The sequence below is a fragment of the Falco biarmicus genome, chromosome 17 (assembly GCF_023638135.1).
Source record: "Falco biarmicus isolate bFalBia1 chromosome 17, bFalBia1.pri, whole genome shotgun sequence".
Lineage (NCBI taxonomy): Eukaryota > Metazoa > Chordata > Aves > Falconiformes > Falconidae > Falco > Falco biarmicus.
In genome coordinates, this window is record NC_079304.1 from 871,052 (window position 1) to 889,312 (window position 18,261).

At 50.4% G+C, this 18,261-nt stretch overlaps 1 protein-coding gene across 6 annotated transcripts in view; it reads right to left on the bottom strand.

Annotated features, from left to right (window-relative positions):
- The window catches only part of KANSL1 (KAT8 regulatory NSL complex subunit 1), a 100,867-nt gene that overhangs the window by 78,285 nt on the left and 4,321 nt on the right, over positions 1–18,261 (bottom strand). For 5 of the 6 annotated variants that reach the window (XM_056362698.1, XM_056362697.1, XM_056362695.1 and 2 more), the window contains exon 2: positions 2,374–3,760. In XM_056362698.1, the coding sequence (XP_056218673.1) occupies positions 2,374–3,677 (1,304 nt within the window). In that variant the 5' untranslated portion in view covers positions 3,678–3,760. Of the gene's footprint in view, positions 1–2,373; positions 3,761–13,961; positions 14,102–18,261 lie in introns of those variants that run through there. The other variant, XM_056362694.1, reaches the window with a different exon arrangement.

An 18,261-nucleotide genomic window follows, 5' to 3' on the forward strand; every position in this document is an offset into this window, starting at 1 on the left:
TAACTCTCACTGAAGGTCCAAAAGCAAACAAGCATCTTCTTGGGGGAAGGCAGGGACACCCAGGAGCAATACATAACCAAAGGCTGCTGACTGAGGGACGAGAGAGAAGGTTTGACACCAAGATATTGTCTCCCTACCAAAATTAAAATAACCCGGTTAAAAGTCTTCCTTCTAATAAGTAAGTTCAGCAAGCTGCAAAATCCAGCCAAACTTGAGCAACCCTGCAAGCAGCAAAAAGCCTTCGCTGCTCTGCGCTCACACAGATGTGGAACAATGGCTCTGTACAATAAGCTGGCCCAAGGCAGCTTCCCAGTGGAAAAGTCAGCTCTTGCCCTTCCTGTCTCTTAGCACTACTTTGAAAGGAATGATATTCAGATGGACTCAGACACTCGTACCAGCTTTTAAGGTTGACTTCAGAGTTTTGCTGACAAGCACAAACGTGCATTCACAGCCTCAACTTCAGTAACACCAGAGCTCGTGAGACCCAACGTCAAAGCACTCATGCCAACACAACAGTCAATCCTGGGAAGGCCAATTACTAAATATCCACAGGCATAAACTTTAAATGAGGTTTGGTGGGCCTGGCCTAGATGCCAGTATGCATACACACCAGCTTCTGAACCTATACACAACAGAAGGAGCGTTCTTTTTATTAGCTTTAAAATCTTTGGCTTTTTAAGAGTACTTGGGAGGCTGGGGAACGTAAAGGCATGACTAACACAAAGGGCAGAAAAGTCAGCAAAAAATTTCATGCATCATGTCTCCGAATACCGCACTTCCTCTCGGGATTAAGAGGAGTGGCAAAGAAATTTCACTTTGCTAGACAACACGTGAATCTATGAAACCCACAGTGTGGGAAATCTAAAACTACTTTGGCCAGAATTTTAATCAAATGTCTCCTCTAATAACTATCACAATACTTATAAATGCAATTTTACTACTAATCCCAACAGTAAGTTTCTGGACATTATAAAACAGGAATAAAGCTATTAAACTCTTTTTTTCTAACAGCACCAGAACACCTTTATGTCCAGCCAGCAGCGATCACATGCTCAGCTACTAGGTTTGCACTGAAAGCCACGTTTAAGACTTCACATACAGCAGTTGATCCTATGCTAACATCTCAAAACATGATGTGACATTTAGCTGGAATTTAATATTCAAGAGCTGCAACATCTGTTTATCAGCACTCATCCATATGAGTGTGTTTTTGGAAGATGCTGACCAAGTACTCACACTGTTCACGTCCTCCTACTGAGCTCAGTAAAATTTGCGTCACACAGCGCTCGACCAGCCATTAACACTACTTTGGACAACAGGTATCAAAATAGATTTGGTTGTTTCTCCACAGAGATCTGAACAAACCCAGGATGCAAGAGTCCTCGCAACCATTTCCAGCCTTGATCAGAAAGCCATCCGCGTTCCAAAGAGGACCCCTGTGACTGCTGCAGGGAGCTTTTTGTCGACCTTAGCTATACTTCACAGACTGAGGTTTGAGTTCAATAGGTCCATCAGGCTGGAAGAGATCATCTACTGATGCAAGCAAGATTTTACACAGACTAGACACAGAATATGGCCTTTTAAGAGACTTGTGCCAAACGCTGTGATATGCACTCCTAGGGAAAATTCTTGGTTTGGGGAGAAAAATTTCTTGACCTGTCAAGACCTTCTGCCTTGACAAGGATCTTCCACCTCCACACACACAAAATGACACCTAATACTTACGCAAACAGCATCCAGTTAACAATATAATTATGAGGCTGTTGTCCTAATTCAGTGCAACTCCCAAACAAGAAGAAAATTCCCAATAATAATCTCCCAGATTCAAGAAGAGAACACACTCACTTCACACTTCCGCTAGCCCTTGGACCAAATCCATTCAGAGTTTTTTTCCAGATAGTTCGTTTACAAAAAAAAAATAATTAAAAAATAAAAAATTCCCCAGTCACAAGTATGCTGTCAGCTATAAAGATTCTGACTGGCCTTTCTTTACATGGTTTGCAACAAAGATTCCCACTGTAAAAAGACAAACATCTCATTTCAGGGAAGAGGTCCAACACACGATGGAGAGAACTGTTTATAGTATTTCGGGTTTGTAACTGCAGCATGCTTGCATCACTCCAGCCAGCCAGCATCTCCAGGACTTGCTGCCTCACAACACCACCACTGACTACCGTATGCACAAAGAATTTTATCTTCAGTGTTGCATGTGCTGCCTGAACTAGGCAGCTGCAAATCACACTACACCGGTTTTGACAACCACTCCTTTGATCTAAGCCCATCAAAAAAAGAAGTGTTCCTACAAAACCCAGACTGTCCGCTGCCACCTTTCACTCCACTCTCCCCCCACCAGAGGTAAGCAAAGCTACTTACAGTGGTACGTGGGGTTGTTCTGGGTCTGCTTTGGTCAGTTCCTCTTCTTCAACATCAGACTCTCCTCCCGAGCTGCTGTCAGTGACATCCGAGTCAAATGCTTGTTCGCTGGATCTCAAGTTGGCCATACCACTGGCCGTGAATCTCTCCAGTTCTTCCGATACAGAGTCGCTCTTCAAGAAGCTGCTTAGGCCTTCCGAAGTAACTGTCTCACTTGCAGCTTTCCTCAAGGCTGCTTCTGCTTTTCTGGTCAACATCAGCTGGCTCCGATGCCTCAGGGGGTCCAAAGTTGGAAGCTTGCTCAGAGTTTTCTCCAAGAAGCCACCCAACTGCTGCTGGATGTGTCTTTCCACCTGCTTTGCCTGCACCACCTGCAAGCGTTTCTGCAGCCTGCGGGCACGGCTCTCAATGTCTGCCTGCCGTCGCAGCAATGCCCTCGTCCTCATCTCAGAGCCAAGAGCACTGTGGTGACCGGCCAACAGAGAAGGTTTCTGCTCCTCCAACTTACTGCTCCCAAAGTCAGAGTGACTACCAACACTGGGCAACCTCATCTCTCCACTGCCACCCTCGAGCACCCACTGCTGCTCTGTGGAATTAAGGGAAGATTTGTTTGCAGTGCTATTATTGCTAAAGGGAGTTGTGTGCTCTGCATCAAGGCTTCTATGTGGAAGAGTGCAATTGGTCAACCCAGTCTTCAAGTCCCCCAATTCAGAACCTCCTGCATTATAGTCAACACCCTGAAGGGCAGCAGAAGGAGGAGCACACTTCCCACCATTCAGAGAACTAGAATTTTCATGGTCTGAATTGGTGCTTTTGGCCAATTTCTTGGCCAAGCCGTTTACAGGCGCTTGCGGGAGAGGTGGCTGGCTATTAGTACTCATCGTTTTTAGATTCTCCAAAGTGAATTCTAACACTGGTTGCCTCCCCAACAGATCACTTGTTTTCAAGAAGGACTGAGATAAGAGAGAGTGAGATTTAAGGACTGTCTGCTTGTTGAAGACTCCTTGCAGCTTCAGAGGCTCTTTTGAAGAAACAGATGTTACATCCGAGCAGAGATAAGAGGCCACTAGCGGCTGCAGCTTGCCCAGCTCTTCCTTTGTAGGGTTGTTTCGAAAATCTAAACTGGGATCCTCCGGAGCAATGGCTTTCCTTTTGGTGCCGTTGGCAGCCAGGAGGATGCTGTTGGCGTTGCCGTTGCTCTCGGCACTGCCAGGCGACAAGGTGGAGGACGGGGGAGCCAGCTTGAATCGGATGTGGTGAGCTTCAGCTGCTGCATCAGTGAGAGCGGGCGCCATCGCAGCCATTCAGCACAGAGAGACGGGAAGTCCAGCCTCTCCTGGTGCCGAGGCCAGCTCCACTGCCTCCCACTGCCGCTCCCGAGGGCAGCCTACGGAAGGGAAGGGAGAAGAGAAAGTTAGGCATTGCACTTACAGAAAATAAAACAAACAAGACTCACAAGAGCAGCGAGACTTATTGACTCGATGCTCTTGGTAAGGCCATGCAAGCGCCACGTTCAGCGGAGCATCCTCCCTCCATGGCCACCAGCCCCCTGCCCACAGCTGCCTGTGGGCACCAGACAGCTGAAAACAGAAGGAGCAACGCGCAAGGGGGTCCCAGGATCTCCCAGAGCCAATGCCTGGCCATAACTACTCTCAACTCTCCGTCCATCCACCGAGCACACTTGCATCCCCCGGACCTTCAGGAAAGGCCTGGCCCTGGTTATACCTATTCCTCAATGCCTGCAGCTCGCCAAATTAATCTTTTAAAACCCTGAGCCACATCCAATAAAACAGTTTTCACTGCTTCTACTGCTAACTCAGGTGCATTAAAAATGACAAATTAGAACTATAATGTGTAACAGAGACAGAGCTTGAGGGGAACAAAACTCCATATGTTTAAACTCCCAGTGGCTGAAGAAAGCCCACCACCCCACAGCCCCCCGCAATGCCACTGCTCCCCCGAAAGCCTGGGATTAAGAAAGTTGTTTCCCTGGTGTGTACAAAACCTGCTTTCCCAGAAGTACATTTCCAAATAAGCCAGGTGATTTCCAGTGTTAGCAATTCCCACTTCTCTTTCAGGAGCATGGATAAAGATTAACCCACACACACACCATGACAGAGCAGTTCTACGCTCTGACTGGAATAGCAAGCCATGGCTTAGCTCAACTAGATCAAACAAGTTAAGAGAAATAACCAAAGACCTTCATTCATGTACATTGCAACTGCTTCCCACCCACCTTCAAGCTTCTGGTCATTTACCTACTTTCTTTAGCACTAGAAGTGTCAGTGCTTTTTAATGCCTTTTGGTTTTGTTTTTTTTGAGCTGCATTCACATAGCCCACAGCACAGGCTGTTCTACCAGTGCAACATTTACTTTATTTTCCTTCTGCTCCTGAAGTTATCTAGCAACTTCATATGCTATTACAATGTCAATTTAATAATAAAAAATTGCCCTGATCTCTTGCCTGATATGCCAAATCCTCTAATTTCACATAAATTTGCGTAAGCTTGCCGTAGCTGTTTGTTAGCACACCCCATATGACATATATGACAAAATTAATATACCACTCTACAGGAAAAGTGAGGACGATCTCAAGTTTGGGTATGTTGAAGGAGCACAACGGAACAGCCCGTTGTGTTTGCAGCCTTGTTCAGCCGTGCCGCAGTGGCTCCCGGGTGTCAGAACCCTGTCCCCACGCCAGGGACCACAGACGGACACCGGGGCATGAAAAACACCCACTATAAAGCCTGACCTTTTGTCAAAGGTCTGAGACGAGGTGGAGGGGCAAACCCACGACCCCACGGAGGGAAGGCCCGTGGGACAAGCCCAAAGCCGTTCGGTTTCCCGTGAGCATGTACCGTGGTCGACCGGCAGCTCCCCACTAGCTCTGCAACACAGACCAGGCACGGTCTCTGCCAAAATGCCACCAAACCCAGCAAAGCGACACAGAGCAAGAAGACAGGGAAGAAAGGATGAACTGCCAGAGGAGCCGATTAAAATTAAAAAAATACTGAAGCTATTGCAACAGAAGTACGGAGATGTTAGAGGTGGGTTTAGACTTCAGAAGTCCCCTGTTCACAGAACGTAACATATTTTGTCATCATATCTTGTCCTTACTGAAAAAAAGGATACCACATGCCGAAGAACTGACTGCACGCTTATTTAAAATGGCTTTTAGCCACCACTTGGGGCCATAAATAAAGACTGAAAATGACTATTCAGGGAGAAAAGGAAAAAAAAAAAAAAAGTAACTTTCAGGGAACTCTCCACTTATAGCTAAGATGCCCTTGGGAGAGGAGGAAGACTGTCAGGATAGAGGACTTCCCCAACTCCAGTCACCTACCAAGACCTTCACTACAGCGACACGTACGCTGGGAATGACTGTTCGTAACGGTCATTCTCAGTTCTGCACAAACAGGCTGGTCCATCTTCCAAAGGGAGATTGGATCACTGCTCTTCACCATGTTACTGCCGCAGCACTGCGAGATACGAGAGCAGCTTAGGAAACACCTGTAACTGCAGAAAGGCAGGAAAACCTGCGCTTGGTGCTGGATGCAATGATTCTTTACGAACATACCTGCACCGCACTGCAGTCACTTAGGAGTTTATACCCAGGCCAAAGAGAATTGTATGAGTAAATTTGTAGGTCATCAACTTTAGTTAAACAGCAAAAGAAAGCAGAAGCAAAACTTTCATACTGCCTTTTCCTCCGGGTTAGCAAACTCACTTTAAAGAGAAAACCCTCCTACTAAGCTACTGCAACTTTCCTTGGCTTTACTTTTAGTTGGGTGGACAGCATTTAAAATACTTTGGAAGCCTGGAAAGCCTCCTTTAAGAATAACAACTTTGTTCTAGCAGCTTAAAAGATGACCTCCAAAAGTTATTGGGTGTATTTTTTTATTATTATTTTATTTAAGTCCTTAAAAACTACCTGTGTGCTAGACAGCACTGGTTTCTCTACTCTTATAAAACAATCCTTGGAAAAAAAATGCTAATCAATACTTGTAGGCAAGCTTCCTCCCTCCATCTGGAAGTTTTGGTTGCTAGTAAAGCCCTATTACTCTTATCAGTAATTCCCAGCAGGGAACTGGAGGGGAGAGGGTGGCAAGGCCTCTCCAAGGTGACCATAGGAAGGAGGAATAAAGAAAAGGAAAGGTCATAGACTGGAATGGGAAGGTTGTTCACAGGGACACGGTCTTGAGGAACTTTCAAAGCATCCTGAGAATTCTGCCAGTAATTCCAAGACTCATCCTGAATCTTTCGTCTGCCTGGGGGACTCAAATCACGCTGGTAGGTTCTCCCCGAAATGCTACCACCCAACAGTATCTGCAGATCGATGCGAGTACCCTTGGTCCCTTTTTCTCCAGCAGTTCTCCACCAAGGGTCTACAGCTCCCAGCACTCAAGCCGACATGTGCATGACCAAGAGCTCTCCCCCTGCACAAGCCCTGCCGGCCACCGACCCTCTGGGCTAATGTGCCACCACGGCCCCACACCGCTGGTGAAGATCCACACGGAGCTGCTTCTGGAAGGCCAACGTGGCGTTTACAGCGTGTCTTAAGATAATACTCAAAATCCACGCACACGTTCTTCGTTTTCACTTCATAACTAGCGCACTGCCAGAGCGGTTAGCATTCATTAACAGAGGAAAGACGAAAGGCCATAGCAAGCAGGTAAGAGAAGGTAACCGTAACTCACCCACCCACTCTCACTTCCTGAGGGGCGCAGGCAAAGCCACCAAGGGAGGAGAGTCACTGGCCCACTCTGGTGGCCTCACCGACAACTCCACATCAACTGCGACATCCCAGCTTTTACCACTTTTGAAACACAGAGCAGAGGGAAGAGCTGGAATAAGGTCGAGGCAACAAAGGGATGTTAGAAGAGGCACGAGGAAGGCGCCCAGTCACACTATATCCCAGAGCAGCTATCGGGTCGCAACACCCCGGAAAATAATCCTTCAGCATGCTGACTTATTCAAGACCGTCTGCTTTTAAAACCCAATTTTACAACCAGACCTTGAAAGGAGAACTGGATTTCCAAGCACATGATTTTGTGCAACACCTCAGAAAACAAGCCCAAAACGCACAGGGGAAGTTTCTGCACCCCCAAATCTTTGTGACAGTTTCTTGGCGAGAAACTGGGCACCTGTGCTTCCAGCGAGGCTCACAAGGAGATCGGGGGAGCTCCGAGCGCTAGACGCCAGAGGTAGCGACAGCCTCCTCTTTGCCTACCCACCCACTCACTCATTCCAGTTTCTCTCCCGAGGGGCTCTCCATGTCCCCCCATGGCCACAAGTGCCCCCCCCCCCCCCAGCCCTGCACCCAACCAACCACATCACCTCTGCCTTCAATCTCTCCCAGCAGCACACACATCTACCTCACATGTTTATATTCCCTGAATTACAGTTTAATCCCCCGACATCACGCCCAAATTCCTGCACCTACTGTCTAGTTTCATCATGTGCCAAACCACACTGGGACGGCTCTTTACAGCTGCCATGAGGCCACCTCATGTCCCCTGACCTCCTCCTCCAAGGCGCTTGCCCAAACCCACTTGGGCATGCGCCCCTTCTCCTGCAACCGGTAGGAGAAAGGAAGGCAGGAGGGTTACAGGGTGGCCACACGGATTTAAGCTCGACACACCATAAATGATAAATAACCCCGGTTAGATACGAGCCTCCTCCAGCTCACTACACGAGCACCCGTGAATGCCTTCACCTCCAAAGCTCCGTCCTACTCAACACCCAGGTTGTGCAGAGGACACATACACAAAGGTGCTGCTGCGTTAGAAGCAGTAAAAGCGAAGCTCCCCTGAAGGAAGTGAATATTGTACCAATTCCCACTTCCCCTCTCCTCCCCCGCTACGCATCAAGAGTGCGGCCAACCCCTGAATTTGTGTGGTTAAACATATCTTTTAAAGAGAAAAAAAGAAAAAAAAACAACCACCACCAAAACACACTCAAAAAAAGCCAAACTTGCTAGAACAAAATCCCTATACACTGACATTTTGCAACTGAAACACACCATCCATCCTTCTGAGCTCAGCAGAGCAACTTCAAATGCAGGCACGCAATACGCACGCTAACACCCTGAGCCCTAGAAACATCCTCCACATCAAAAACGTACATCTACCAAAAGTTATACCTGTTATGCATAACAGATCCTCTACATGCCTTTTGTTATTATTTTTCAACATTTTATAGTTGTAAGACAGATGTTTACCAATTTAGAAAGAGATTTACATGAAAAGTAACTCTCCGAGCTTTAACTAAGGAAACGTGACAGGCAAGTACAGGACGATAAACTTATCGATAAGCCGGCTATCACGTGCAGTTTGGCAGCCTGTACGCTTGTAATGACCTACATTTGGGAAACACTTTGAAAAAAAAAAATAAAAAAAAGGTTAAGAACAACAGATTTTTACAATACATACATGAGTACCTGCCACATATATTAACACTACAGGCTCGCACCTAATCTCTCTGGGTAAAATCAGAATTTTAATATTAAGAACATCCCAGGGAACGGTACTTATGCACTGGAACAAACAGGAAAGGTATTACTGAGCTCCACTTTCATAGCCCTTGTTTCCAACCAGAAGCCCTCAAGATTAAAATAAAAGCTGCCGTTTCCACTCGCTGGTCCACAAGAGTGGCAGGGTCTGTTGGTCAGCTCTAAACAGCAACGTGAGGCCTCCGTCAAGAACAGTTTTCTTTTATGCCTGTGAATTCTCACTGGATAAAAAGAAACCAAATCAATTCTACAATTTGAGGCAGAGAAGGTTTTATCAATATGATGTCAGAAAGAAAAACAAAAGCCACAAAGCAAGATTAACTGTCATCTCTCCAATCAGAAGTCTGTAAAGTTAAATAATTAAAAGCGAAAACGGCTTCACCTGAAAAATGAAGTGGCTGGAGACAAAAATACCCATTGCTGTTAAGTTACTCCTCAGAACAAAGTTGCCCTTTACAGTAAAATAAAAAGAAACGTGGTTTAAAAAACAGTAATGGGACATTTACAGAAAGCAGCAGCCTGTCAGAGACAAAAACAAACAAACAAACAAAAAAAAGCTTTAACTGTGAAATCCAGGTCTCCCCCCATCCAGTATCAGAGAGATTTTGTTTTTCTTTCGCATAACCTGGGCAAGTTGCCCAGGAAATATGAAAACCTGAACTCAGGACTCGGGGAGCAAGTTAAACAAAAAACAGAATTGCCTTCCAATTTTAAAGATGCATTTTCACTCACTAGGTGCGGTCATACCAACCTTTGCTCAAAAGCCTACGATTGATACCAAAACTTTTAAACCCCACCGCTGCCACCCTGCGAATGGCACCACCTTAATACTTCATATTTTAAAACAAGGCACGGACTGTCACTACAAGAAGCCTTTTAGAGCGCCACGCGTTAACTGGTCATGTCCTCAAGAGGAAATAACAGAAGAGAGAGGAGCAGAATTAAGCATCTCCAATCACTAGAGCCCTGCCCAACCTGGTAAACTCGACCTCGGCTGTGTTTAAATACCTTATTTTGAATGGAGTTCGCAACACAGTTCTCCAGGACACGTCTGCTCAGCTAACTGCAGATCTCAGCTTTTATTGCTCCTCGCATCTCAGAGGAGAGCGAGCAACCCACAAAGACTGCCATGGCAGCAGCTGAAAACAAGATGACAGGAACTCCAGGACAGAGGTACTCGTTTAATAGAAGGCGACGTTCAATCACACATCGCAAGTTCCTTTTCATGGGCCTAATTACAGCCTGAGCTTGGTTTGCTGTTTCTCATTTAGCATCAGGCAACTTCACGGTAACCCTTCCCATCATATCCTCTGTCGCTGCAGACTCAACAGGAAGCTATGAAGATTTCAGAGAGCGGACTCCCAACCTCTGGTAAAACTGAAAATGAGAAATCTTTAAGGTCTACCTTCTGCCAACATCTCTGAGGCCCAAAGCAGCTCCTGATACAGAAGTGTAAGTTTCAACTGAACTTTTTTTTACAATAGCTGGGGGGGGGGGGGGGGATGGGCGGAGCTTTTTGTTGTTTTTTTCTTTACAATGCTCGCCTTTCTACCAGATCCACAAAAAATAAGTTTGCCACAAGAGACTAACTAAGGAACAGATAAACATGCGGCCTGTTCAGGCTGACAGCTACTCCCATTTCCCCTCTTCAGATGCAATTTTGTTATCCTTTTCCTCATAAACAGCAGTTTCATCACTAAATTCAGATACCGCACTGTCAAAATTCTGTCTTCCAGAATTAAGTCTTCACAGCTATTAGCATATCCCATTTCGCTGTTTGCCTCGTTCTCTAAACCACGTTCTACCGTGGCAGTCACCTGCTAACAGCAGTTTCATGGCAGGGGGAGATACATACGGATTTTCTAACTTACTCTGAAACCTGAACACGACCTTATCCAAACTATCCTCTTTCAAAAACATGGGTCTGAACGCAGGCTGAGGGGGACACACATGGGGTTTAGTGGAATTAAGTTTACTCCAGCCCTGCATCACCAGGATTCTTGCTGATTTGAGTACAACTCCTTGCCCAGCCGAGGAAAAAACAGAAAGCCTTTATTTTTTTAAATTTAAACGATGTTACAGAAAACTGCATCCTGGAAGATGCTGCTGAAGTGCAATTTGCAAGGAAGGATTCTCAAACCAAGCAGCACGCTGCAGTCTCTGCATTCCAGACAGACATTGTATTCCTGGAAGTTATGAGCAGGGACACGGTATTTATAAAACGCAGCGACGGAAACGGCACTTCTCAGATCACCTGCCATCCTGACTGCCCAAATGCTAAGAGGCTCTTTTTAACAAAATGATGAACATCTTGAGAAGAGGCATGCGTGCAGAACTTGCTCATTATTTGGTCTGATCAACATATGATCCACCTGAGACACTTATGCCTAAATGGGAATTTAATTCAGTGTAAGTTGGCCCACCTGTTTCCCACAAAGTCCAGTAAAAAGCAAACAACAAAAAAAGCAAAATCAGGTGCCTGTTAAACCAGGATGGGCAGAGAGATCACTGACCTACTCTCAAAATAATAGTTCCAGACAAATAAAATTTTCCCGAAAAGAAAAATGGGGCGGGGGGGGGGCAGAGAAGGCCCACAAATCAAAATAATGTGCTGCTCACCATTTCTCTCCCCTCCCCAAGCTTTTACCCTTTCCCTGCCTCAGTAGGGCCTAAAGTCCTCAGGCCTTATCTTTTTGCTGCACATGAAGTCTTATCCTCCCTGGAAAAGTCTTTGGAGGTTCCTAAGGACACGCACCATTCACTGCCTGAGCCGAGAAAGGGTGGAGTGCTGAAACTCCAGAGACAGTCTTTGTTCAGAGTGTTCATTAGATAATGGCAGTTGCATTCACAAAAACACAGTTATAAACAGGGCAAAAGGAAGTGACTTTGGTCAAAGAACTGCTCAGTTTTCACCCGACTTGCGTGATGTCAGAATTTCACCAGCTCTCCAGTTACCGGATGATCTCTGAGAGCAAATGAGACTCAAAATACAGCATTACCAAAGAAAAAAAAAAAAGAAAAAAAAAAGAAAAAAAAGGAGAAAGAGGGGAAAAAAGGTGTAAGACAAACACACAGCCACATCTGCCTGGTCATCTGCTGCTTTATCACCTCTGAGGAGGGAACACAAGTCATCCTCATTGCTAAATCATTACAAATCAGCTATAACAGTATCACAACCAAGTTCCACAATTAACTGCTCCTGCAGCATATCAAACCATTAAGCCCAACACAGCTGTGCTACCTTGGCAGCGTGGCTACAAAAAAAAACAACAACAAAAAAAACCAACAAAAAAACCCCCACCATACCCACCCCTCCCGCGCCAAAAAACATGTCGCCTGTAAGTCGACTCTGACAGTGGCCCAGAGCAGACACCTCGAGAAGGGAAAGCGACCCCCTGGGGTCCTGGTCCCATCAGCAGGTCGGGGGCTTCCCAGGCTCTGCCTTTACGGCCCCCAGGTCGACCCTGCCTTATCTCCCCCTTCCCCAGTTTAAAAGGCTGCTGACTTCCCAATTACAGAAATAACATCATCAGATCGAACGGTATTGCTACCCACACCGTTCCCGTGCCAGAACAAAAATCCTAGAGGACTACAGGAAAGCTGGGGAAGAGCATCAGAGGTTCCTCCATGAAAACAAAGGCTATAAAAAGGACAAATACGGCTTTAAAGTGAAGTTGCCTGTATCCAAACAGATCCCTGGATTCGTTAACTACAGCAGAGGTTTAGTCACACGGTCAGGGACACATAACGCCTTAACTGCTCCCCCAAAAGTGTTTCACAGCCCTGCTGTCAGCGGGACCGTGCCGGGGCTGAAGCACTCTCCCACTTTCCTACCTCGCCTTATTTTTAGCGGCACAAAGCACACTGGACCCAACGCATGACATGATGTAACCGCAAACACGGACACGGCCCAGAGCCCTTCAAAATATAATGGTCAGTCAAAACAAATAGAAAACCTGCAGTTCCTCCCATATCCTGACCGGTTTCATGGAAAACTACAGTTTGTCATTCAAGCGCGTTTTACATAACAGGCCACATAACCTACAGGGTGCCTGCGCGCCCATCCACCTGTGCACAGGGATGAAGGGATGGGGCGGGAGCGGTGGCACCCCACTGCCCGGTGGCACCCCGCTCCGCCGGGGGGGCTGCCCCTCCTGCAGGAGGCAAGGCTGCTTTCCCAGGAATTCAGCCGCTGTGGCTTTCCTCCGACATGACCCCCACTCATACCCAAAGGGGGGGAAATTTCTCCATATCGAGCACTGGAAGATGCTAATCCCGCGATGGAAGTAAACACACGTCCCGGTCGGGATCCCGGGGCTGCCGTGCCCTCCCGGCTCGCTTGGAGAAAAATAAATTCTGGATCGACGGGGCCGGTTGGAAAACAAATAAAATACAAAATATGCAGTCGGAAAGTAAATACAGGAAGATGGCTTTAGCGGCCCAAACCCACATGAAAAATTACGCTATTGTAAAGCCGGGAGAGGGGGCAGCGCCGGGTGACACAGCCCGGCCCGCGGTGACAGCGGCGGCCCCCCGGGACCCCAGCGCGCCCGCTGCCGGGGCCGCGGCGGCTGCTCCCCCCGCGCCTTTGGCAAGACCGAGGTTATGCAATTAATTTTTTTTTTCTGTTTACTTCTAAAACTTCGCGTGTACACCCCCCCCCTCCCCAGGTTAGGCAACGGTGCCCCCACCCCCCACCCCCGTCCCTCCCCGGGGGAGCGGGGCCGGGCTCCGCCGCCGCGGTGCCGCCGGCCACGTGAGGGGCCCCGGCCCGGCGGGACCCCCCCCGCCCACCCGGGCGCCGCCGGCCCGGGGATTTCAATTTAAAGTGGCGCCACCCTCCCACCCCACCCGCCGGAGCCGCAGCACCGGGGGAGGGGGGGCCGCGGGGGGGGGGGACGACGGGACCGGGCCGGCGGGTCACCCCGGCCCCCCCCGCACTTTCCGCGGCCGCGGGAGGGGCGCGGGGAGCGGCGGCGAAGTCGGGGCGCGGCGGGGCCCGGCGGCGCTAACAAAGGGGCGGCGGGGGAGGCGCGGGGCGGCGGGCGCGGAGCGGCGCGGGGCGAGCGGCACCTACCACGTGACGAGCGGCGAGCGCGGTCCGGGCGGGCTCGGCCCCCCCACAAAATGGGCGCAGTTTGCAAACAAACCCCGGCCGAGGGGCAGCCGGGGCACCGCGCCCGGGCGCCGCCAGCCCCGGCGCCCCCCCCGCCCGCTCGGGCCCGCCCCGGCGGCAGGGGGGATGGGCTCGCCCGTCTCCCTCGGCGGGCGCAGAGCGGCGGCCGCAGTCCGGGCTGGGGCGGGCGGGGGGCGGGGGGGGGGGGTGGGGAGCGACCCCCCCACCCCCGGTTCGGAGCGCCGGGCGGCGGCGGCGGGGCGGGCCGGCCGGGCGGCGGGGCGCGGCGGAGCGGGCGCTGCGGTGCTTTTCTTCTTCCCCCGGCTCCCCCCCGCTCCGGGCGAGCGCGGCGGCGGCGCGGCTCGGAAAATGGCGGCCGGGCTCCTTCTCTGCCCTCCCCCTCCCGTCAGCCGGAGAATGCACCGGGGGGGGGGGGAAGGAGGAGGAGGAGGAGGAGGGGGGGCGCCGCAGCGCCCCCACCGGCCGCCGCGCGCAACCGCGCCCGCCGCCGCCCGCAGCCAGGGGGCCCCGCCGAGCTCCCGCCGCGCGGAGGAGCTGCAGTGCGGGAGGGGCGCCCGCCGCCGCCACCGGGCGGGGGGAGAGGGGGAGGGAGGGGAGGGGGAGGGGGAGGAGGGCGGGGCAGACCCGCCGCCTATTGTCCAGCCGCCGCTGCGGGTCTCTGGCGCCGCCCGCCAGGGGGCGCCCGCCCCGTACTGCGCAGGCGCGGCTTGCCGCCGCGCGAGGGCAGGGTTGCGCAAAGGGCGGGGGGGGCCGCGCGCGGGGCGCGCCGGGAGGTGTAGTGCGGCCCCGCCACGTGCCGCCGGCCCGCCGCGGGGTGGGGGTGGGGGTGCCCGGCCGGCCGGTACAGCGGCACCCTCACTCGAGGGCGGGAGGGGCCCGCTCCGGGCACCCCTCCCACAAGTACACCAACATCTCCCGCTTTCCCAGCCCAAGCCCCCTCCCTGCAGAAACCAACCAACCAACCTTTCACATGGTTCCCCCTCCCCCCGCCCCGTACCGGCCCGGTTCACACCCCCTGCCAGACTCCAGCGTCACCGCCGGGACCCCGCCCCCATGCCCAGTAACTTCGCCCAGCCTCCCCCAGCCCGGGCAGGCAGCGAGGGGTCACTGCAGCCAGCCCCGGGATGCGCGGGGCCCCCCCTGGTTCCCTACTGGTGGGCAGAGCCCTGGGCGCTGCCGCCGCTGCGGGGGCGGGGGGGCCTGCAGCCCTACACAACGCTTACACCCCCGTACACAACGTTACACAACGCTTCCCGTACCCCCGATACTTCCCCCCCCTGCTCCCCACGCGACCCCCGACCAAGCCGCAGGAGGAAGCGGCCCGGGCGCGCAGCACTGGTTTCACCTCCCTGACCTTCACTGTTGCCATCTGCACGAGCGGGACAGTGGCCCGGAGCCAGCGCGGGCACGTCCCCCTGCCACCCCGGGGGCCACCGGCCCTGGCCCCGCACGCCCCCCAGCAGTGATGCGGCTGTGCCAGCGTAAAAAAGTGCTTTACAGCGTCATGTGCCTGCAACGGGAAAGGAGCCGCGGCCGGCAGCACCCGCGGGGAGAGCACCGGCCCCCGGGAGCTGGCTTCCGAGCCAAAAAGAAGTTGCACTGTAACCTGTGGAATTACCGGTAAAACCCACAAACACCGTTTCGGTAGCCAGCATGGGCAACGCAGATGGGGACTACGCAGCACGCACAGCCGGGATCCCCTTCCTCTTGCTTCCCATCCCCCTGCCACACCAGGAGAGCGATGCTCCTCGCCTTCAAAAACCATCCGGAGATGCAAAGCCAAGGTGCTACCGCTGCTCTCTGAAATCACGATACCGCTTAACAAATCACCTCGTGGAACTCTCATTACAGTCGTGTTTTTGGGTCAGGAAATCAACAGGAAACACATTTCTCCTTTTTCCTAAGGGCCTCTATGACCAGCTACCCCAAAATGACCCCAGAGGCCAGGTATTGACTGGGCCTCTGCTGACCAATGCCAATGCTCAAAATTTAGCTCACACTTAAATGTCTTTCAAGAAAAATGTCCAACTGAGGTCAGCAGAGGCCACTACTGGGTTTATACCCTAGCAGGGCATTCTGTCCTTGCCCACGCTGCCCCTTGCAGCCACAGCCCTCCCCTCCCAGACTGCTGTTCCCTGTCCCAGCACACCAGTTACCCAGTCTCAGCAATTTCATGCAGCACTTGGGAAAAAATGAGTCTAGGAACCTTGAACTGGGCTTTAAGTTCACGATGAAATGGTGCCAAGGAGGACATCAGGACAGCCTGTTATCAGCAACCCCACAGCCAGCACAGAACCGGGTCACACGGAGAATCCCTGCCATTCTGAAGGGTAACAGAAATACCGACAGTCGCATGATCAGCTCGGGCACCAGCTCCAAACTTCCTCCTGATCTGTTTCTCCTCACTGCACCTGGACAGCTCTTTAGGAAGCCAGGATGCAATACCCTACTACAGCATGCATACCTCTGATTTTTTTTTTTTTTTTTTTTTAAATCTACCTTGAATTCAGTTCAGCTAAAAAGCAGAAGCAGCAACAAATGCATTTTCATACTGGAACATAAGGGGGAGGCCAAACTGTTGTGGAGGAAGTTAAAAGAAATTCCTGTGCAATAAAGTTTCGAATCTCCTGTTCTTTCTGCACTGCAGAATTTTCTGCTATTTGAAGGATGTCTAACCAGGAGCAGAGATCTCTGGCGTGACAGGCCAGTACAGATCTGGATCTTCCTGCAGCAGACTCATCTATAGCTTTCATCATTCAACCCGATCTGGTGATGATGTAGCAAAAATTGCTGTGCAGCCTGAAGTAATACAGCTTTGGCCTCTGACACATACATTTTCACAGTCCTTCCAGCCTCTGCTTTCCATTCAGAGTAGTGCCACATCTCCCCCAGGTCACCCAGCTACTCTGGTGCCAGGCACACTTGCACACGTGTCCCTCACACAGCTCCGTTACTACTCTTAAGATGGGTTTGTCGCCCTGCACGAACACGAGGGAGCTCTCCCCAATGAATTCACATTTTCACAGCATCATCCTTTAAGTCTTTCCTTAAAGTCACCCTCTTCTGCAAAGCATCAAGAACATACAAACCACAGAGTTCAATATATGGTGAGCATTATGTACCCATCTACCCATACCTGATCGTTACCTTGTCTTCCCCACGTGCATTCATAGCCTCTACCTATTAATCCTCATGACTTGCTTTGAATGTACCCGCCTCAGAAGTTTAACAGTCTCTATACAATAAGTATAAGCGTAGCTCTACATATATTAACGGATATATTAGGACACATGAAAGGAGACTTCTGAGCCTGCAAAAGTGCTAGATCAGTTTGAGAAACATCCAGAAGGCAGAGAAGACGATGGCTGCCGAAGAACACAGTGACAAGACTCCCTACAGATACAACTGCAACTTTTGCATCTTCACTCGCAGCCTCATTAGATATCCTAACAAAAAAGCAGCAGACTCAAACATCAGTGGCCACAGACGCTTCAGAAGATGCAAGACTTATCTGTACTTAGCTTTAAACCAGACAAGCTGTAGCAACAACAAGAGATTCTTGCAGTGATCATTGCTCTTCTGATATTCTTCAACAATAAAGAACATCTCCGGTCATGGTAAGAAAGGCACTCCTTCGCTATGACAGACACAGCGCATCCCAGCCAGCTATTCTGAAAATGCTCACTAAGGAGGAAAGAAAACGAGCAAAGTCATTGAAAAACAGAAGGCAGAGCCACATGAAGGCAAGTAGCGCTGAGGGTGGTAGATCTCGGCAACCGCAATACCTCCCTGCTCAGGCAGGTACCTGTTCTACTGACATATCCCAAGGCCAAGCTACAAACCTGGTTCTTCCTTGGAGGCTTCCAGATCAATGGATTAAATTCCAGTTTGGTCAATATAAACTGGAAATATATTACTCTCTAAAAAAGGCAAGTGACCCACTTAAGTAATGCTGCTCGTTTGAAAACCTCCTTAGTGATTTAGACCAAGCCATTTGACACAGACATTCAGCGTTTCAAGGACAACACACGTTGCTTGGTCATGTATCGGAGAGCCTGCTCCATAGGACATCGGCACCTCTCAAGGTCACAGCTCTACTGCTACCCAGGCTAGGGGGGACGTTACTTTAATCTGCTGTGAAGTTAAGGGGCATTTGTTATTATGACATAGTAATAAGCTGTTTTGAATCAATTATAGTTTCAGCTGCAAAAGTGTATTTATACTGTCTCCACCGTGAAAT